The following is a 22,845-nucleotide window of genomic DNA, read 5'->3' as shown; positions in this document are numbered from 1 at the left end:
ACTCTCAACTATCTCCGCAATGAAATTGGCGATCTCTTCACAAAGACCGGAGTCCGAGTTGTTTAACAATAGAGATAACCTAGTCAGATCAGGCAGCCCAGATTGGAAGAAAAAAATGTAGGTTGGTATATTTAAATCTGATGTTATCAAATCTGGTGCAGTGCAAGAGTTGGTGAGTCAGGGTTTCAACCACATTAAGTTTGCAACTGCATAACCTTGCGGATTTGTCTAAATTGCTGAACCTCCCCTTTAATAGGGCAGACGGCATAATGTTAAAATGCGCAATTGTAAGGGCTCTCCTTGCGCGTGGGTTCGTTAAGGTATGGAGGTAATAGGCCATACGTCTCTGCTCAAATGGAATTACAAGTTGTGTTGGAGAGCAGGTTCGTTTGGCTGCTAGATGCAAATTTGCAAATTCTAGATCTAAAAGCCGATCTTTGAGCCTATTGTACGCTTCTGAATAGGACATTAGGTAGAGCTTGATTCAATAGGCAGGCCGATGGAAATAATCTTTCTCTTGATTAGAAAACCAGGGGTTAGCCTGCATGTCCCTGTGAGTGTCAATGAGACAAAGGGAGGCGATTAGTGGATGGCAGGTAGTGAAGGCGGAGCCAAAATCTAAAGGCTCCAAGCCAAGCTTTATGCTCCAGAGTGTTTTGCCCCAGTTCTAAGCACAGGGCTGCGTAAGGGACGCAGTTTGGAACTCCCATTACTTGGTGGAAAAACTTGGATTGTGGGACATTCAGAGCTTGGTTCATTGCTTGGATCCAGATAGGGACCCCATAGAGTAGTTGGGATTCAACCTTTACATTGAAGATCCTTAATGCAGCTGGAACAAATGAGTGCCCTCTGCTATAAAAGAATCGAAGGATTCCAGAGATACTAGGGGAGGACAGAGTGAGCGCTGCCTTTTGGTGCAAGGACCAGGAAAGATTTTGTGAAAAGGTGATGCCAAGGTATTTGAAACAATAAACTTGCTCAAGAAGAACATTGTTTAGTTTCCAGAAATTTTTTTTTTGTTGGTGTTGCAGTATTTGTTGGTGTTGCAGTATTCAGAGAATTGTTTCATGAGCCGCCTTAGACCCACCCTGGAACGTGATAGCAGAACAGAGTCATCTGCGTAAAGCAGGGTTGATAAAAAATGTGAGGAAAGCTTGGGAGCGTGGAAGTTGGGACCTGTCAGAAGTGAGGGGAGGTCACTCAAATAAAGATTTAAAAGTGTGGGGGCCAACACGCATCCCTGTTTAACTCCTTTGTTAGCCTCTATGGGGACAGTAAGAAGGCCTTCCTGAGAGCACTTGATATGACAGCTGGTGACCGAATAGATTTGCCTTATGAGGAAGAGCAGTCTGTCCTCAATACCAAAAGCAGCAAGCTTGGCCCAGAGAAGTCCTCTGGGAACTGTGTCAAAAGCTGCCTTCAAATCAATGAAGGCAGCATAGAGTTTGCAATGTGGCCTGCTTGCATATTTGGCTGCTATGTGGGCTAGAACTATCGCATCGAGTGGGGATTTCCCTTTGGTAAAGCCAATTTGTTCGAACCCGATGGTACGTGTTTGTTGAACCCATTTCTGGAGTTTCCGTAAAAGGAGCGTTGCATAGATCTTCCCAATAACAGATCGGAGACTGATGGGGCGTAAATTGGAGGGGTCAGAGGTAGCTCCCTTTTTGTAGATGGGTACCACTATCGCCGATAACCAGGATTTGGGAATTATACCAGAGTTGTTAATTTGTGTGAAGACAGTGGCTAGGAGAGGGCCCCACCGATCGACATGCAATTTCAGGACCTCAGGGGTGATGATATCTGGCCTAGGGGCTTTTCCCCATTTTAATCCTCCAATTAGTTCCACCACTTCGTAAGGGGACACTGAGGGCCATTCCGGGGAACAAATGTTGGCGAATGCATGGGGCTTATTTTATACTGCCTCCTCTCTCTCTCTTCCTGAAGAAAGTTGGCAGGAAATGTTGGTACACTTACCAAACATCTGGGGAGATACAGCTGGACATATGGGAGACTTTTTATAGTCCAAATTATGTTACCATGGCCCAGAATTTTTTGGTATTGTTGCGGAAATAGCAGCTTGAGAATATAACTGCTCCCATTGTGATTTAGCATGTTCAAGCTGTTTCATAGCCGTGGTGGTGGTGGAGGTTGATTTTACATTGGGAGAATCTGATTCCAGATCATGGGAGATTCGAGAATTTTACTAGCATTGATACAATTGGTGAATTTTTGTATTAAATTGCTCGCAATCTTTGTCAAACCAGGAAGCCCTGTTGCTGGCTAGCTTAAATTTTTTTATATCATATTTTAGTAAGGAGTTAACTACATGCTTGATTAGTTGTTCAAAGTTGGTGATCATCTCAGCTGGGGAGTCAGCATTGGTAACAAGGGAGACAAGTCTAGATTGGTTGAGGGAGCCAAGCAGGTCCTCAAGAGAAGACGCCAGCTTGGGGGACCAAGTCAGCTGGGGTAGATACTACTATCTGTAGACCAGTGGCTTTTTTTAAGGCATTTGTACATCTCCCTGGAACTCTGGCCTATTTCAGTCATATTAGTTTTTGAATACAGGTAAGCGGGTGGCAACTACAGACAGTTCAAGACAATTCACACACAACTGTTGATTACATAGTAGCCACATTAAAATTTTGGATAGGAGCACTGTTTCCTCCTGCTATCTGATTGCGTACAGCTGCCAAGATAAACTTTTTTGCAAACCACTTTTGGGCAGGGACATAGAGCATGCACACAAAAGCTTTTCACATGCTGTCACTAATGATTGTGTGAATCAGCCTAGATGTTGGAAGAGTTTCACTGCTGTCACTGATATTGTAAAATCCATGCTTTTTTGTAAAGAAAAAATAGTCTGCCAGTACTGGAGTATTTGCACCAATTTCTTCCTGTGAGAAACCCTCAAAAATGGTGGTTATACCATTCCACAAAAAAATCCATGTGAAAATTCATATTTTTGATCAGATTTGGGGCCCTAATAAACAGCCAGTTACATCTGGAAGGCAGATGTGGTGACTGTCCATTAATGAATGGAAGAGATTAATTAATTAATTTTAATCAATAGTTCATATAGTTCATATAGGAGAAAGAGGAGTTGGTTGCCTGGCATGGTTCACAGTGAATATAGCCTGGTCATTCCACTGCTGCTAATTAAATTGACGATTAATGGAACTACTGAATTAATATTAATTAATGGAAGTGGCCACATTTGAATCTTGGATGACCACCATTTGGCTATTATTCACATTTAGTGTGATTTTCTTTGCATTCTTTAGGCTAGGATCTATCTATGAACACAACAAAAAGAGAAAAAACTGTGGTACGGTGTGACCAGCACAAAATGAAAAAGAACCACCAGTCACTTGGCTTCTCAAAAAGCCACCCAAAAGCTTAGACAGTGCAAGAATATATTAAAGTGCAGCAGTACATAAAAGGATTACTTAATTCATGGCATGTGCAATAATTATATGGATATATTATTCCATTAAAGAAGACTATCATTGTTGAAAATGAGGCTTACGGCTACTGAAGCCCATTTTGGGCTATTACGGTTTTGTGGATTTTGATTGATTTATGCTTTATTGCTTTGTCTCATCCTGCATCTATTAAGGAATCCCAGAGGAAGTCCCACACAAGACAGCATATAAGGGCAGTATATGTACTGTGAATCAAGTCTTTTAGTATGTTTTGGGACTTCACTGGTTGTATTACAGTCTAGCAGCCTTATATGGATGGTGCTTAATTCACCTACCTTGTGTATGCTTCTTTGAACATTTATGTGTATACTGCTTAGACCAGTGGTGGCGAACCTTTGGCACTCCTTTGGCCATGCTGGCAGGGGCTGATGGGAATTGTAGTCCATAACATCTGGAGTGCCAAAGGTTCACCACCACAGGCTTAGACTATGATGGTATTGTGATATAGGAATTCTCTATCTATTTGTATATAGTTTTTATTGCACTGTGTTTTTATGTATTGCAGTACTTTAATATACTCTTGCAGTGTCTAAGGCCCTTTCCGCACGGAGGCAGAAGGGCTTGGGTCGGCGTTTCCATGCGGACGGTCCCAGAAAGAACTGGGAAGACAGCGCCGCTGGGCGCCGTCGCCCGGTCGACTCACCTGCTCTCCAGCCCTCCAGTGCATCGCCGGGGCCTGGGGACACGCCTCCCCTGCCCTGCGTGCATGCTTCCATGTTGCAGAGCAGGGGGCCGTGTCCCCAGGCCCCGGCGACGCGCCGGAGGGCCGGAGAGCAGGTGAGTGAAGGCAGGGAGTGGGGGGGGGGGAAGTGCCGGGAAGCCACTGCCGTTCGCACAGCAGCGGCTTCCAGCCAGCGTTTTCAGAAAAGTGCGCTTCCCAGTGCACTCTGAAAACGCCGGCTCGGTGCCAGGCGGGCGGCGCGAGGGCAGCGCGGCTGCAAAGCAGGTGCGCCCCCAGTGCGAATGGCGGCCTGGGGACGGCAGTTTTGCCGTCCCCAGGCCCCCATATTCCGCCCGTGCGGAAACGGCCTAAGCTTTTGGGTGGTTCTTTCAGCAGCCAAGAGGGCAGTGGTTCTGTCTACATTTTGCTATGATCTATCTGTGACATCTTAAATGTTGGGTTTTAAATGTTAAATCTGTTTTTATGTGTATGCTATGGTTGTGGTTTTAATCTCACTGTAAGCTACCTTGAGCCCAGCTTTGGTCAAGAATGGGCAGGATAAAAGTATAATAAAATAAATAAGACTCTATTTGACCAAAGTCATGGCTGAAGGTTTATACATACAGAAATATATTAAACAACAATCCTTCTGACTTACTCTCACTTTGGAAGGGACCATGGTTCAGTGGTAGAACACCTGCTTTTCCTTCATAAGGGATGAAGAGGTTCAATCCCTAGCATCTTCAGTTAAAAGGATCAGGTAGTAGGTGAAATGAAAGAATTTGACTAAGACAGATTCTGACGAGCCAAAAACAGCGCCCCAGGGATAGTAAAAACACTGCCCCTGAGGCGCTGTTTGCATGTCTGCCGCTTCCACAATGACGCAGTGCCATGCTTTCTCTCCCCCCCTTTTGGGAAACAGTGTTTAACTGCAGGCGTAAACAGCACCGGGTTGGAGGCGCTGCTTTTCGGTACCTCCATTTCCCCCCACACTTACCTTCTCTCCCTGCATAGCACCGCAGGGATAGGGAGGCATGCCCACGCTGCCCTTTGACCCTCTCTGTCCCTGTGGAGCTTCGCAGGGAGAGACGGTAACTGTGAGGAACAAAATGGAGGCACCTCCGTGGGTCGCAGCCACTCTGAGGCCGCTTGCACCTCAGCGTGCGAACTGTCCCGGGGTTCCACAGGCATCATATATGCTGGTGAGAAGTCGCTGTAGTGGCCTGTGCAGAATCCACCTCAGATGCAGCTGTGAGAGTTGACAGTATTGACCAGGATAGACTAATGGTGTGACTCAGTCTAAGGCAGTTTTGTGCACTGCCTTGAGCATTTCTCTTATTTATTTTCTCAATGAAAGCAATGTAAATAATGTGTGCTGATTGGGATGGGGGAGCTAACACATTACATAATTTGGAGAAAGGGAAAATGATGGCCATTCTGAATACTCAGGATGTTGAATGGGTACTCTCCACCCTTGTGCTCAACATGAAACTTCTGTAAGTCAATACGAGGAATATGGTTGTAAGAATGGATAGAAGCAAACAAGGCAGGGAGGATGTTTAGGACTGGGAAGATGCCTTCTTGCACTTAAAACAAAACTCGGGGCTTCATTTCAAGTCATGACTTTGAAATTTAAAAACTTCTACACTCCTCCTTTAGCTCTCCTGAATCAAGAAAGGAAAGGTGCTGGGAGATTGCTCAGGCTTGCATACACAAGTTTAAAAGTGGCGATGCATCTGCTATTTTCAGATGAGCAGATTGTAGAAACAATAATGCTGCCTGCGGCTTTCTGATTCTGCAAGTGTGAATGACACTATAGAATTTGTTACTGCTGTTGGAGCTGTGGTGGAGCACAGAAGTTGCTGATATTGCTTTACAAGGAAAGCATTGTGTTCAAAACTAATGACTTCAGGGCTACAGCAGTATGTTGCCTTGAAAAATGCCGGATCTGAGAACTTCTCGCTGTCTTCTTCCATTCCCAGGCACTCACTTTTAAAAAGCCTAAGTCTGTAACTCAGCAGACGTACTAATAATCTTCACAATCAAATGCTAGCCAGTATGTACGGTACTGAATCTAAATGGAGATTTCCTCCCCTCTCTTTTCATTTTTAGAGTGAGAAATGAATAACTTGGAAATGGATCTGTCTTCTAATGGCTCACCAGTAATCATTATAGAAAACTTTGCCTCGCAGCTAGCATGTAGCCCAGTGGATAAGAAAGTTGCTTTACGGATGGACGAAGAAGATGAGCTCAGCCACTTCCGTGAATGTTTCCACATTCCCAAAGCGAAGGATCTGCCTCCAAGTAAGAACTGCAATTACACTGAGGTGGCTTTGCATACGTAGATCATAAATCTGCAGGAATCGTTGGCACTTAAAGGCTCAGCGGAGGAAAGACAGTCACATCTCTAAACACAGCATGTCCCGCTGCATTGCTAAATCAGTCCCTCAAGTTGAATGCTTTATATTCTCATCCCCATCTTGGATAAAATGCAAGAATACAATACAGCATTTACGTGGTGCTTAGGCTGTCATTCAGTCCCTTTGAACAATATGGTGACTGATTGAAAATTATAAGCAGGAGCAGTTCTTTCTAATGGATTCAAGCTGCCTCTGGGAACTTACGTACCTCCAGAGCTGCTTCAATATATAAAAAAAGTTTTGTATTATCTATTTTGTCAGTGTTTGGTGAAATTGACTAGTTCTACCATAAAGATCCCGTTTGAAATTAATAGTACAGCACTTGAACAAACAGATTGCAGCCATTGTTTTTAGCTTTTTCAAGGCCTCTGTCTCACATTCATCAGCATTTGCTTTCAAGGTAGCTAGCAATGAACAATAGAATATAAAATGGTAAACAAAATTAAATAAAAACCAACCCGGAGGCATGAGGTCAGAATTTTAAAAAATACATTTGAAGAACTCTTTCAAAATTCTAACATCGTATAAAAGCCCTTCAAATTGGCAATATTCGACTAAAATAATTAGGCTGTTGGGTTAGTCCCTGTCCTGTCCTGTCCAAGCTCAGATAATAAATGAAAGAAAGGCCCTTTCATCTGACCCTCTGAACCTGTCAGAGTTGGAAGGCTGGGTTAGCTGGATCATTTCTTTACATTCCTTGATGCTTCACACTCACCAGATGCCATTTTATGGAGAGGGAATTCTATACAGTAGGCCACAAAGCAGGAAAGATCTAATTCTGGTACTTCCTCCCTTGCATGCAAAAAATGACAGAACACAGAGTGATACCGATAGAAAGGAAAGGTTAGGTTCCTATTGGAGTAAACAATCCTTCAGATGTATTGTTGAAGGCTTTCACAGCAAGATTCAACTGGTTGTGGTGGGTTTTACAGGCTGTGTAGCCGTGGTCTGGTAGATCTTGTTCCTATCGTTTCACCTGCATCTGTGGCTGGCATCTTCAGAGGTGTATCACAGAGAGAAGTCTGTTACACACTCTGTCTAGCATGTAACAGACATTAGACACTAGTGTGTCACTAGACAAAGTGTGTAACAGACCTCTCTCTGTGATACACCTCTGAAGATGCCAGCCACAGATGCAGGCAAAACATTAGGAACAAGACCTACCTAACCACGGCCATACAGCCCAGAAAACCCACCACAACCAATCTTTCAGATACCTCTGCCCCAATCTTTTGGAAGTTCTGCAAATAACGAACAGCATTTTGAAGTATGCTTGGAAGCAATTAGCAGAGAATATACCTTAAAGATGGTAAGATGTCTATAGATAACACCATCAAATGACATTATCACTAAATTTCCTACCATTTGAGTCTTCCAAATAGTCAAAGTCAGCACAACATAAAGCACATTGCAACCATCTAAAATCCATGGGAATTTGGCAGATTGAAGCTACTATCCGCAATTAGAAGAAAAAGCATGATATAATTTGTCTAATAGAAGCCATTTTTCTAATAGCCATTAGAAAGTAGCCATTACATTCTTCTATGATTGCCCACATCTCATGTCATGCTCAAAAATGATTTGCACCACTAAATAGGCCATGATAATCCTCTCCTGCAAGTGGTCTGATAGCGTGGAATCCATTGGTAGTTCTAGGGTGCGGCTTATCCTCACTATGAGGTAAAACAGCACACAGTTATGCTGGTGTTTGCATAGTTTGTTACCTCAAAACAACAAGTGAACTCTTTTGAAATGGCTTGGAAAACCATCTGCATATCTGCAATCTATGTTTCATTGATTCACCATGTGGAGCAGTTTTAATCTGAATGCCTTTTCCAGCAATTTGACTATTTTATGTGAAAGTCAAAATGCTTATTTTGGAAGAAATTTTAAGACTGCTCCACTGACTCTATAGCAGTCTGTTAAAAGACTTTGACAGCGTGAATGTTTTCTTCTAATCATAGTATGCATCTCTGTGCTATTTTACCTGTTAACAGTTTCCTGTACTCAAATGCTGGATAATGCAATACTAGTAAAAGATAGCTCTATGAAGCTCAGAGATTCTGAATACAAAGATGCACTGACTGATATATTCTAATGGTGACCCAAAATATCTCACATTGTTCTTATCTTCTCTATTTGATTCTCACCTCAATCCTGTGAGTCAGACTAGACAGGAATGCAATCGAAGGGTGGGGGGTGTAGCTGCACCACAGCTAGGGACAGTGCAGCCATAGCACAGCTGTGTGCCACCTCTAAAGAGGCCCCCATGGAAGGGGTCTGTGCAACACAATGGAAAGTGGCATTGATTTTGCTGGCGTAGGTCTGTGCTGGCAAATGGGGCGTTCCTGAGCTGAAAGAAGCTGACTAAAGCCAGCTCCAGCCCCTTTGGAGCCTGGAGGAGTGCTGACACTGTAGTGGCAGTGGTGCTCATGTATTGTACTGCCATGTGGCTCCCTATCACCAGTGTGAGTGCCTCCCCACTGGCATAACTTCCTCTCATGCTGGTATAAGTGGCATGTACTTGATGGTGTCACATCACCTCCTAAGTGGAGGTGTCATTTGATGGTGTCACATGACATCCAAAGCAATTTCATCCCCCCCCCCTCAAGGATTGTACTGTGAGAGTGTGTCACTAGCTTAAGATCACCTGACAAACTTCCATGGAAGAGTGAGGATTCAAATCTGAACCTTCCAGATCCTAGTCTGACATTTTACACAACACTGGTTCATTGCAGTTTACATGCGGTTTACAGAAATCACAGTCTGACTTTTATTTTGAAGCATGTATTTTAAAAATTTTCATAGATCATCATAATATCTTTAATGTGATTAAAACAGAACCATCATTCACAAACATTAATTCTTTCTTCATGTCTTTTGAAAAGTTTGTCTACCACAAATTATCTAATTAAGCAATTAGATTGATAGGCTGTCTCCAGTGGCTTCATATCAACATACTGGTGGTACTTAACAAAACACCAATCTAAAGCTTCCATCCATTTGATCTAGTGAAACTCCAGAGAGAGAGAGAGAGAGAGAGAGAGAGAGAGAGAGAGAGAGAGAGATCATTTCTGCACAGGTCAAAAACAGCACCCTAGGGATAGTAAAAACTGTCCCTAGGGCGCTGTTCGCACAGCTGCTGCTGCTGCAGTGCAGCAGCACCATACTCTTCCCCCCCCCAAAAAAAACAGCATGAAAACACTCATTTCCTAACCTTTCCTCCTTTCCATACTACTTTAGTTATTTGGAAAGTGGCGTGTTCCCGCCTGCGCTGTGCAAAGGGCATCGGCGTGAAGGTGCTGCTTTTAGGCACTGCCTGTTTGTGTTGTTTTCTTACCTTTTCTTCCCTCCAAGGCTTCAGAGGGAGAAGGGACACCCCCACACTGCCCTCCGACCCCCAGGGGTCAGAGGGCAGAGTGGTCATGTCCCTCCCTCCTTCCGGAGCCTTGGAGGGATGAAAAGGTAAGCAAACAATACAGACTGGAGGCGCTCTGCAGCCCGCAGCAGCTTCGGTTCCACCTGCACAGTACCGTACAAATGGTCCCATGGTTCCACTGGCATGAATAATGCAGGTGGCCAGCCGCTTCTGCCACCAGTGCAGAAACAGCCACAGAGAGAGAGAGAGAGAGAGAGAGAGAGAGAGAGAGAGAGAGAGAGAATAATTGAGCTGACCCACATGTGAGCAAGGTGGTGTGCAGGGCATCAAATCTCAAAAGGAAGAGGAAATGAGGAGTAGAGGGACAGGGGAAGTGATAGACAGTGGAGGAAATGTGGAGAAAGTGCACAAGTGATCAAGGTTCAGTGATCAAAGCAAATGTATTTATATACCTATGAAAGTTAAACAGCTTTTCATTTTGTAATCATAATTAACTACATAGGAAACATGGATCTAATAAGTTTAAAAATTTAAATTTTTAATGAATGTTAAATAGCAATGCATATGGCTAAGAAATTCCAGAAACAACTATGGGACAGAAGAGATAATGAAAGGAAACATATATCAAAAATTATTAGATCTTTTAATCTATTAATCATATAACTATATTTTGAAACTCACAGGAACAAAGTGCATTTTGATTTCCTAATTTTGCTGTAAACCCTGATAGAAAAGGCCTCTTTTGGTGGGGGGGGGTATAAAGAAAGTGGTAATAATTTGCAAAGAAAGTGGTAATAATTTTCAAAGGAAAACATTCTTTTTCTTTCCTCCCTTCCCCTAATTACTATTCTTTTCTTCAAATGCTTCTTTTTCATATAGGGAAAAAACCAAACCCTTCAAAAACCCTTTCTGACCTACAGTCAGATTTTCCAGGGTTTCAGTCCTGCTCTGTCAGAAGAACTGAAAGCCTGTTCCTGTATGCTGCATGCATACAAGCATACCACTTTGATGAATACCTGAGATTTTGCTTTTTTTAATGAGAATTTTTATTTATTTTACACATCTAAGTGGCACATACATAGAAAGATAAAGAAAAGATCCTGAACTAATCCCCCCTTCCCAATAATAATAATAATAATAATAATAATAATAATAATAATAATAATAATAATAATAATAATAATAATAATGCAGCTGTGAAATCTACAATAATGATAATGATAATAATAATAATGATGATGATGATGATAATAATAATAATACTATAATAAATATAATAATACTATACACATATATGATGACTTCCAGCTATCTCACTAAGGATCCAAGCATAAATCTAACTCCATGATAATTAATATCTACATTTTTTTCACTTTTAGTCCTTATAAAGTTGTCTTATTCCAATACTCTGTTTCCATTTAAGTCTAGAATCCTGCCATTTTTCTCTGTTTGTATATGTTTTCAATAAGTAGTCTGCAAAGGATTTCCAGACTTTCAGAAAATTTGTCCATATTCTTGTCTCTTATAACTGCCGCCAGCCTTGCCATCTCAGCATGCTCTGTGACTTTCAAGATCCAGTCTTGTTTTGTTGGAATGTCGTTGTCCTACATTTGTATGCGTATACAATCCTTGCTGCAGTTGTCATATACATTAAAAAGTGTTCTATATTGATCAGGAATACTTTCCCCCATCAACCCCAACAGAAATGCCTCAGGGTTTTTTTTCAAAATATTTTGCATTTCTTTAAAAATCATATCCCAAAACAATTTCGCCCGTTGACATATCTACCACATACCTGAGATTTTGCTTTTGATGCCAATAAAAGTAAAACATAAAGTATATATCATATTTGAGCACCCAAGTATGTTAAACTCTAACCTACCTAAGAATGTCAAGTAAAAATAAACCAGAGGTCAACATTTTGAACCTGAACCACATAAATCACTGGTAACCTTGGATTTGTTCATGTAGAGAATGAACCAGGAATCTGACTGTACTTCTCTCTTCAGCAGTGCAGGAATGTGAAGACATCCTGATCTAGAATGAATTAGTTTGTTGTAATGTCTGAAAGTAGTGAAAGAACAAATTGGTATATGTTTACAAAGCAGGATTCTAAACCAGGATTAATTTGTGGTTTAGTATCCTGGTTTGCAGTTAAGACATTAAACCACAATTTGAAATTTTGCTCATTTATACAACATGAAAAATGGCAATTGTTTCTGAACCAGGAAGTCTTCAATGTTCAGTGTAAAGACGGGCTTCTGTGCATAGGGAGAAACCAAGATAGAAACAACACAGTATGGTTGATCTCGGTTTTCCACCAGGATATTTTGTCAATCTGGAAAACACCATACTCAGGCAGAAGTAAACGTAAACAGTAACTTGGATTTATTTAACAGAGGAGATAGTAAAGGGAGGAATATTAACTTGGAGATGGATGATGCGGCAAATAAGGCAGGAGGCAAGAGGGATGTAAATATATACTAATTACACAAGAGCTTGGCACAGAGGTTTAAAGTTTTGATTTCTTCAGCACAGCACTTAAGATTACTCAGTTATAGTTCAGTTTAGTTGTTGGTTTCATAGATGTTGCTCAGTTTGTACAAGTACTTTAACTTAAATGGTACTGGCTTATGGTTTCTACACACAGTCTCCTAGCATAGGCTAGGTACTTATCTACAGCACATACACTCAGCCCTCCAGTTAGATAAACCCTCAAAAAATATAACATAAATTCTCCACTGAGACAAACATAAAGTAAATCATTACCATTCCTACTAGTTCACTGGAATGCTTCTCTACTTATCCTGCTTTACATGACCTTCACCAATAAACCTAACCCACCAATATGCTTGGTCAGCGTATAATCATTTTCTCCCAGCACTCAGGCTGTTAACAATAGTTCCTGTCTTACACTTTGACAGAATATCTCCTCAGAGATGTTTAGTTTTCACTCAGTTAAGACACACAGTTCTTAAAAGCAAGAGTGATTCTTGCCAAAAGCCTTTCAGATTGTTTTCACAAAGATAACCTCCTCCCCTTTCTGTATCACACTGTTACTTAACCAATCAAAGTTCAAGATGCCACAGCCAATCAGGCAGCTCCTCCTGTTCCTAGGCTTTGTGTGCCACACTCTGAAGGCAAACAATTCTTTTATTAGACAGAACTGCAATTTAAAATTACACTTTTCCTTGCAATCCGTCTCAGATCTCGTTTACTTCCCTTGTGAAGGGGGAGAAAAAGTTGCACTTTTGACAGCCTTCAAAAACCATGGGGCTCTCTGATCTGACAGGGCAGTGAGTTCCAAAGAGGGTAAAATGTTTGTGTAACTGAGAATCCAACCTGGAAAGAATGTACACTCATTGGCAAAGAGACCACAAATATGTAAATGACCATGAACTAAAACAAGGTTTTTTTTCTTGATATTTGAATTCAGTCTGTGAGCCTATGTCCAAACAATGACATGTACGATTTGGGATATTATTAACAGAAATCTTCTACTATTTATCGGAATATATGTTTCCAAGACCTAGGAAATCATTGTACTATTCCATTCATGTTGTAATATTCTGCTCAGTTTTGAATGTATCAGTTCAGAAAGATTATTGACATGTTTGAAGAAAATATTCAGAACTCCCAAGTATTATAATCAAGTATCCCCGAGTGATTACAGTTGTTTATCTTAAGCTGTCACCAGTGCCAGTGTTGGGTCTAAAGAACAGCAGGGGTAAATATAATTTGCATGGTGTGTATGCAAGCTTGACTGATCTTTCTTGACATTTATCTTTGCACTAATTCGATCCTAGGTGTCCCAGTATAGAAGCTAAAAGTGACAATCCAAATTCTTTATATATTTACATAAAGCACAGCATAATATTGTCTTGATAGCATCCCATGAAGCAGGTGTATCACTTAAAGGAGAGAAAAATAAGCTTATAATAATAGCTTAACCTCACCATCAAAATGTACATCTTAGTGTCAGTTTGCAATTCATCGTCATAACTAAGTCAAGGGCAAAAGCTGTCGAGTTGCTTACCAAGTGGTACTTTCCTATGCAGGGGTGAGGGGGTGGAACAGAGATTTGGCAGATCCAGTGGAGAAATAGGGTGAAAGAAATGCAATGCACTTGTTAGGCACAGGGCAGAGCCCTGTGTTCAGAGCTAAAACTCTGTCCGGTTACTCACAAATAACCATCCATAAGCTTCTTCAGTGTTCAGAGTTTATTGTTTCAATTCTGCGCAGAAGAGGGAACTCTCCTCTGTTAGCAACAGGGAGGAGGTTCAAAGGGGCTGTTGCTTGTGTAACATAATTTATACCTTCTTACAAACATCCCTCTCCTGTGTCTTCTGACTATTGGTTTTGAGTCAAGAAGAGCGTTACAGACCCTGTCATTTCATCCCACCTTTCACCACACCTTTTCATCCCATATTTGAATTGCAACTTAAGTTAAAAACATCTTGCGCAAAGGTTTTTACTTAACAACTTAAGTTTCCTATTTACTGTTATCTGTGTTGTAAGCTTCTGCTAATTCCTTATCTCCTTGAGGTGGGGGGCCCTGTTTCTCTTTCAACTCAAGGCCAGTGTCAGGCTGCTCTGAGTTTTGTTTTTCTTAACAAAATAAGTTTCTGAGAGTGCTCAGTGCCCAGTGAATTACACTCATATAACTTATATGATTAAATACAATGGCTTAAAACATTACAAACTATTTGTTCATATCAATCCATCCTTTTTCTTTTTTTCATACTGTTTTAAGCCACTTTAAAACTTGCATTTACATGAGAATTGTATTATGTTTCTCTGCGATTAACTTGGTGCTCTTTTTTTAAAAATAAAGTTGTGCTTTTTCTGTAACTAAAGCTTCTATTGAACCTTGTGGCGTGTAGCATGTGCACAACTGCCTAAAGGTAATAAACATTGCATACAAATACATATAATAACCCATTACTATCACTATTAAAATAAACATAGGACATTTTTCAACCACAAATAAGAAATTCAATTAGTAAACCATACAACCCATCTCTCAAGTAAAAAAAGGCTCTCTAAGGGCATACTCAACATTTTTTAGAACATTTTGCCACTAATAACATATATTACTACTTTATAAAACTTATTATTATAACATTCTGTCTACACTAAAAAAGGTAACCCCCACACCACTAAATATAATGCATGTACTATATGACACCACTTATATCAAAAAAAATTGATTACAATATTGCCGCCTTACATTTTACCAATTAGAGTACTGTAGGCCTTCAGTCTTGATACCTCTACTGCAGTACTGGGAATCTATGGCCAGTCTTAGAAGCTAGAGAGCTTCTTTTTCCTCTCCTTTCCATAATAATAATAACACCAGTGCACCCTCCCACTATCTAAAAACTCCTATCTCTCCCATTTCTACACAAAAAAAGTCCTTCATTTTTCAAAATCAAGTCCATAAAGAGTCAAAGGGGTTTTTAAATTAAAAAGCAAAGTTCTATAATTTCTTCTCTAGTATCCAACAGGATTGTCTTCTTATAGTTTTCAACTGTCCAATGTCCTGAAGAGTTAAATATTAAAAATTTAAGTTCAGTTTTGTTGTCTGGCTTTTCTTCTCAAAGTCCAGTTTAAACAGCTGGTCTGGATGCATAACAGCAGTTCAGGCTCAAGAGGCAATGAAGCTTTTTTCCATTATATAATGCGCCCATCCGCGTTCTGTCCTTACTGATTACACTCTGTAGATCAACAGCACTTAATAAGGCCCGTCCCACTTTGGCTCCATTTAGTGCTTTAACAGGACTCAGTCTCCAGGCAAGAACTTATGATCTGGACTCCAGGATACCTGGTGTGATAAAGCCGCCTGCCGTAAAACAAAACAGAAACAAAGGCCAGACCAAGCAGCACATTTTCCTAATAACAATCATTAATTTCAAAATTGCCACCCCCTCATGTGAGTAAAATGACATCCCATACAAAATCTTGCACATTACTTAAAAAGCAAAAAGTATAATCCCATGGTTATGTTTAAACTCTGAATAAACTAAAAAAAGGATTTTCATTTAAGACAGACTTTTCCTTAACTTGGCCAGAATTTGCTTAACTATATTTACTCATGTTCCAATTTCTACTTTTCCCAACTTTTCTTTACACATATATTTCATAATTACATACCCCTTAACCTTTCCCCCTACATTACTTTTAAAAAACTATATATATTTAATACATTTTACAAAAACACAAACCCTTTTTCCCCTTACAAATTTTATAATTTTTATACAATTATCTCTCATTATAAAACTTTATAAAAAACATTTATAGTTGTTTTCCAACACACTAATACCCCTGTGGCTTATCCCATGCAGCACCAAACAGGCTACTGCTCTACCAACCCACCTTTGATCATCTTCTATAAACCACACCCCTGATTCTAGAACAACTTTTTTTCTTCTCCCCTTCTATCTTAAAAACCTCTTTTTTTTCCCCCAAAAAAGTATGACACCCTAAAAGCATTTCATCCTGGTATTTTAACTTTTGTAATGCCTGATTCAATGCATAAAGCTCGCAAATTTGGGCTGACCAGGTATTAAACAGTTTCCTTGCCTCCAAAATTTTACTTGTTTCCCCATCCACTATTGCAAACCCATTGTGCCTTTTCCCTTTATTACCCTAAAAAAACCCATTTAAAAACAGTCCACCCTCCTTTATTTTATTAGTTGCCCCAAATATTTTTCTTCCCTTTCCACTTGGGTCAGCCAAAATTTCAGAGTCACTTGTTTAATGCCCTTTTGACATGTAGCACTAATACTTGGCCTGCGAGTTCTAGAGCTTCTAGAACTTTTTCCACTAACTGTTCGTGTGCCAAAGATTTCCCCCTTGTATTCAAAAGATTTTCCTTCTACTATAAAGAATTTCCCTTTAGGGTTTGAATAACCCCATGTGAATATTTTGAATCTGTATGAATATTTACATTTCTCATTTCTTCTTAACAACAATAGGTCTGTGTTTTAACACTAAATCTGTTTGTTCCAGTAGCTTTAGCTTCATATTTAAGCAAATGAGCATGTCCTTAAATTTCCTGGCAGTTTACCATCCCAAATCAAGGAGGATCAAGATTGGTAGCCATGGTTCGGGTTCTTCTCCTAAAATCTGTCCAAACCCTTTTAAAAGCTATCAGGGCTAGTGGCCATCCCCACCTCCTGTAGCAGCATATTTTAAACACTAATCACACATTTGGCGTAAAAAAATGTTTCTTTTTTTATTAATCCTAATCTCTCCCCTTGTATCCCCAACATTTTCAATGTATGCCCCCCCCTGCTTTTAATACCATAAGAAAGAGAGAAAAATTTCTCTCTGTCAACATTTTACGCATAATTTTATGAAGCTTCCATATCCCCCCAGCGTCTCTACTCTAAACTAAAAAAAATCCTAAACACTGCAGCCTTTCCTTATAAGGAAGGTGCTCTAATCTCTTAATTATCTTCATTAACTTTCACCCCCTTTGCTAAGTGGAGCTGGCATCTCCACAGTTAGAAAAGGGTTAATTCTTTATCTCTCCTTTTTCTTCAGGCATGCAGCCACTGCCATCTCATCTTATGGCATTCAATACAGCTTTTTCCTGAATAATTTGGAAGCAGACAGCCTGTCAGAAAATACTGCGTTCGTTTTCTGGAGGCTCTACTCTTCACTTCAATTCTGAAATTTTAGAATTTTAAAAAGTGCAAACATATTGCCCCAGTTTTCCCTGGTTTCTCCTGCAGCTAGTATTAAAACTGGTTCTTGATACTAAACCTCTGTTTAAAATTTTTGGGGTCTTTGGAAACTGGAATTTTCAAGGCTACATTATCTTTAAAAACACTAGGTTCAAATATCTTAAAATTTCTTAAAACTACTATGCTATTCATATTTTGTTTGCATTACTAAAACATGTCATTTCATTAAGGAAACTAACTAACTCAGCCCCCCCTTTTCTTTATCCTGTTTGCTTTAACCTCAAAACATGCTTTTTATTACCTCAAAGCATTTGCTTTCTCCTAATTAATGTTTGCAACATTTTGGCTCCCATTTTCCCCTGTAATTGGGAACAGAGGACTAGCCTCATTTTATCCCTTTTTACAATTTATGTTTTATAAATGTCCATCCTAATTTGCTTTTCTTATTTAACTGCCATCATGGGTTAAATCTTTAAACATCATTCTGCTTCCCCTTTCTGCATTTTATACTCTGATTCCTTCTTGGGGTGAGGGGTTGTTGTTTCAAAGGTGTAGCCCCTTCTCTCCCTCTCATTTTCTACATTCCTTGGCACAAAAGCTCTTTACTCCATGCCTCTAGTCTCTGTAACTAAACAGAAACTTTAACATTCTCTTTGTATGGGGGCAGCTGCAGGTCTCCCCTTCTCTCCCTGCATACGGCTAAAAAGCCTCTCTCTCTCACACACACAAACATGATCGAACCACTGAGCAGGATTTTCCTCCCTCTCCTGTTGTAAAAATACTGCTCTAAAAGCATTTTTTTCTTTTTTACTTTAAACAGCCTGTTTTAATTCTTTTTATCAGAAATATTTTCTTAAAATAAAAGAGCTCTAAAAATTAGCTAAACTCACAAAAGAAGACTTTAAATACAATAATCTTTTTACACTCTTGGCTAGCCATTTAAACTTTTACCTTGTTTCCCCCAATATAAGACATCCCTGAAAAACAAACAAGACCACAACACATCTTTGGGAGCAAAAAATCAACATGAGATACTGTGTCTTATACCTGGGAGGCTTGCGGCAATCGTGCTTGCCCCTTTAAAACAATGGGTCATCTTGGTCCCACTGACCTCAACCTTGTTGCCAGGGTCTCACGAGGGGTATCATTATCACTATACCTCCCATCTAAAACCTCTGAAAGAAGTACCCTTTCCTCCCTTTATTCTACCATTGCACTTGTGCCTTAAGAGAGGTCCACAGGGGCCCCGTGCCTAATCTTTATTCTCAGAGAAAGCGTCTTTCCTCCTCCTTGCTTCTCCTGTGCCAGGTGTATTTCAATAGCCACTACTCACCATCTTATCACTAACTTGTCCCTGTTTTCAGGACCTACTCCAGGATATCCGTGTTCTAGGAATCCCTTGCTCTAGCTGTTACCTTTAAGATACAATTGCAGGATTCTTCAGGAATCCTCTGCTAAAGGATCTGAGCACTGAAGAATTGGCTCTAAGGGTTAATGGAATTCTTCAATCCCAATGCTGAGGCACTGCAGAATGAGACAGCTGACAGCCTAAAAGATGACCCTGAGAGAGACTGTCCAAACCAGAGCTAGATCAAGGGTTAATTCCCGGTACTGACCCTGAGTATTGGAGGCACAGGGCAGAGCCCTGTGTTCAGAACTAAAACTCTGTCGGTTACTCACAAATAACCATCCATAAAAGCTTCTTCAGTGTTTAGAGTTTATTGTTTCAATTCTGCTTGAAGGAACTCTCTCTGTTAGCAACAGGGACAAAGGGGCTGTTAGTATTGCTTGGCATGAATTTATACCTTCTTACAAACATCCCTCCTTGTCTTCTGACTATTGGTTTGGAGTCAAAGATGTACAGACCATAATAAGTTTCATCCCACCTTTCTACACTGCAATACACCATTTGAGAACAACTTAAAGTTAAAAGAAACACATACATGGGTTTTATAACAACTAAGTTTTATTTACTGTTATCTGTATTTGTAGCTTCTGCTGATTCCTTATCTCCTTGGTGGGGCCCTGATGTTCTCTTTCAACTCAAGGCCAGTCAGGCTGCTCTGAGTTTGTTTTCTTAACAAAAATAAGTTTCTGAAGTGCTCAGTGCCCAGTGAATTACACTCATATAACTTATATGATTAAATACAATGGCTTAAAACATTACAAACTATTTGTTCATATCACACTGAAAGTCTGGTCATCTTAGTATTTGCTTTAGTATTTAGAAATTCTGCTTGAGCATCCTTTTCAGCATCAAATATTTGGTCTGTAATTGTACCATATAAAGAAATAAATATATATATGCATCTCCCAAATTTCCACATGTACAAATAGGTTTCCCATAAATTCTTCAAAACTGTTCAGAAATGTGTTATCTGGCTCCTTGTAACTTGTTCATTAGGATACATGGAAGTGGGAGAGCTCATTCAATTAATGCTTTTTCCTGCTTCTTCAAGGTCATTATCACACTAGACAGCAATATTATCTCTTTGTTGAGCAAATCCTTGCAAGATATTGAGTATAGAGTTTTTCCTAATGCTACTAGCTTTTAATAGACACAATCTAAATATGCTGCTTACTTCAATCAGGGATAGACTAAGAGGGAAAATGGTTCTGATAAAGAGTCCTGCCCTTCAGCCACCCTGGCCCCCCAACAGAGGATGAAATAGCTGAAAGGCAGGAGGTGCTTTGGTATCCTCCTTGCTTGTTCATCCAGCCCCACTCCACCATCATTCACCTTAGTTGGGCCAGGAGGCAGCTTAAAAGTCAACATGAGTCAAACTTAGGCCCTGCACTTAACCCATCTCAAAGGTGTTTTTGAGTCCATCATTTTCTATGAAGCTGTCCACATTCCCTTCTTCAAAAGATAGTTTTCTGGACACCATCATTTCTTTTACAAGCATGTGCTGATTCATAGCATTGCTGATTCAATTATCCCCAAAAACAGAGAAAAAAATGGAGAACACAATAAATGATAAAAATAAGAGGAGGGGACAAAGCAGAGGAGGTGGAGGTTCTGAAGTTGAGGTTGAGCAACCTCATAGAGGGCATGGATAACAGCCAGGCTTTGTGGCAGAAAAATATTGTTTCAGTATGATTGCACTGTGAGAGAAGCTAGCTCAGAAATAGTTCAGGGAAAAACATTGTAGTAAAAGTGTTTTGAGAAACGATAAAGCAAAAGCTTGTTGTAAAAGTTTCCAGAATTACACAACGGGGGAAATGCACAAAACTCCACCGAAAAATTGAGGCATTAGCGGGCTGGAAACGTTGTAAGTGGCTTTTGCAGAAAAGACCCTACTGATCCCAAAATACTGTATTCAGATTAATTACATTCCATAGTACCATTACAATAGTACTATTCTGCTCACGTGTAGTTATCATTTAAATGCTCTTTTGAGACATAACTGATGTTCAAATAATGAGAGCTAGCATGGTCTAAAGATTAGAGTGTTTACTAAGTCTAGAATGACTCATGGGCAGATCCCCACTCTACCTTGAAGCAAAATGGTTGAACTTGATCCAGTCTCTGTCTACCACAGTGATGGCGAACCTATGGCACGGGTGCCAGAGGTGGCACTCAGAGCCCTCTCTGTGGGCACGCGCACACAGAGTTCATCATGTGGGGTGCAGAAAATCACCCCCCCCACACACACACACACACCTAGCCTGCCATTTTGGAGCTACTGAGCCACGACAGCTACATGTGCGCAATCTGCAGTGAGGGGGGGGGTTGCAGAGGAGAGCAGAGATTCCTAGAGAGGCATTGAAGCGGTGCGCATGGAGTGGGACTTGCTGGAGGCTAGAGCAGGCTTCCCCCTGTTCGAGCAGGTGGGGCAGGGGAAGAGGGAACCCACCGTTTTTTCCTGAACTAAAACCTCAGCATTCAGGTTAAATTGCCGGGTTGGCACTTTGCGATAAATAAGTGGGGTTTGGGTTGCAATTTGGGCACTCAGTCTCAAAAAGGTTCGCCATCACTGGTCTACCATATCTCATGCATGTGGTGAAGCACATTGAAGAGAAAGACCTTGAGCTCCTTGGCAGCTTGGGTGGTCTTGCCTGAAGTGGAATAAAACATCACTATATAACTTCCTTGCTTCATATATTACTGAGGACCAAATTAGATGTCACAGCTTCTAGAGATCCAACTAATTCATAGCAATGCATTTTAAAGGGATTTAAAATCAATGTGGGAGGGTGAGGCCCCCATTTCATTTTTAAATCCCTTTAACATGGTAGTGGTACCCATGGAATGGATCTGGTTTGGTCCTGATACAGCTCTTTTCACACTTAGAATCACCCTATCCATCCAATTTCGATTCAATTCAGTCCCCATAAATTAGTAAACCCTATTTACTATTCACTAGTTCTTTCTTTATAAGAAAGAGCCACTATCATGAATAAGTTAAAGTTAAAGCAACTGTGTAAAGTTTGGGAAAGACACTATGAAGAAGTTGATTAGTGTAAATGAAATATGCGTGACTAGTGAACTGCGGTGACTCCACCAGAGAAGAAAGATAGGAGCTGATTCAGTGGAATTGAACAAGCCACACAAATCTCAATGGGCCTACACTAAAAACTGTTATTAAAGTTGTTAAGAAAAAAAACAAATAAGTAGCATTTTGTAAAGGAACAAAGCTCTGTCCCAGTATGGGGCTGTCAAAAGTATAACCCAAAGACTAGCAAAGGAACAATGCAGGATAGAAAGAAGGTAAGAGTTTGTTCATGCTTCAGTACTCACTTGGCGTTTTTATGCCTATAGAAGATCAGGTCAGGAGACTCCATTAGCTTTTAACTCATTACCTGTTCTAATGCTCCATGGGAATTTAAGGAGTCCTACTGAAATTTACCACTCTGGGTCCTAAATAAAAGACGTGAGACTACATTATTGTTCTTCAGAATAACAAAGGCCTGTGAACAGAACTAATTTGGAAGTGTGGGTAATATTTACACCTCTTTTACTGCTCATTTTAAAAAGGATGCTGATAAAAAGCAGCCATACCGTCAGTAATACCGTCAGTAACGTAGATTAGATTGAAACTGCAGTCGTGATTTAGCCTTTCAAAAAAGCCTTTAAAGTTTTAATTAAGAAGTTATCTTAGCTGTCTCTTACTTTTGGCAAGTGCATTAGTGGTTTGTTCAAAGTAGTATCACAAAAACCTCCTCTGAATAGTGTTGCAGCTGTTTAATTTGCATTCCTTCAGTC

The 22,845-nt window shown here is 40.3% G+C and overlaps 1 protein-coding gene across 2 annotated transcripts in view; it reads left to right on the top strand.

The window, feature by feature from the left end:
* Window positions 1-22,845, top strand: part of KYNU (kynureninase) — a 212,068-nt gene that overhangs the window by 71,703 nt on the left and 117,520 nt on the right. For both annotated transcript variants that reach the window (XM_048487143.1, XM_048487142.1), the window contains one exon: window positions 6,262-6,453. In XM_048487143.1, coding sequence (XP_048343100.1) covers window positions 6,270-6,453 — 184 coding nt within the window. In that variant the 5' untranslated portion in view covers window positions 6,262-6,269. The remainder of the gene's footprint in view (window positions 1-6,261; window positions 6,454-22,845) is intronic.

The sequence above is a fragment of the Sphaerodactylus townsendi genome, linkage group LG02 (assembly GCF_021028975.2).
Source record: "Sphaerodactylus townsendi isolate TG3544 linkage group LG02, MPM_Stown_v2.3, whole genome shotgun sequence".
Taxonomy (NCBI): Eukaryota; Metazoa; Chordata; class Lepidosauria; order Squamata; family Sphaerodactylidae; genus Sphaerodactylus; species Sphaerodactylus townsendi.
This window is presented reverse-complemented; position numbering and strand designations above follow the sequence as displayed.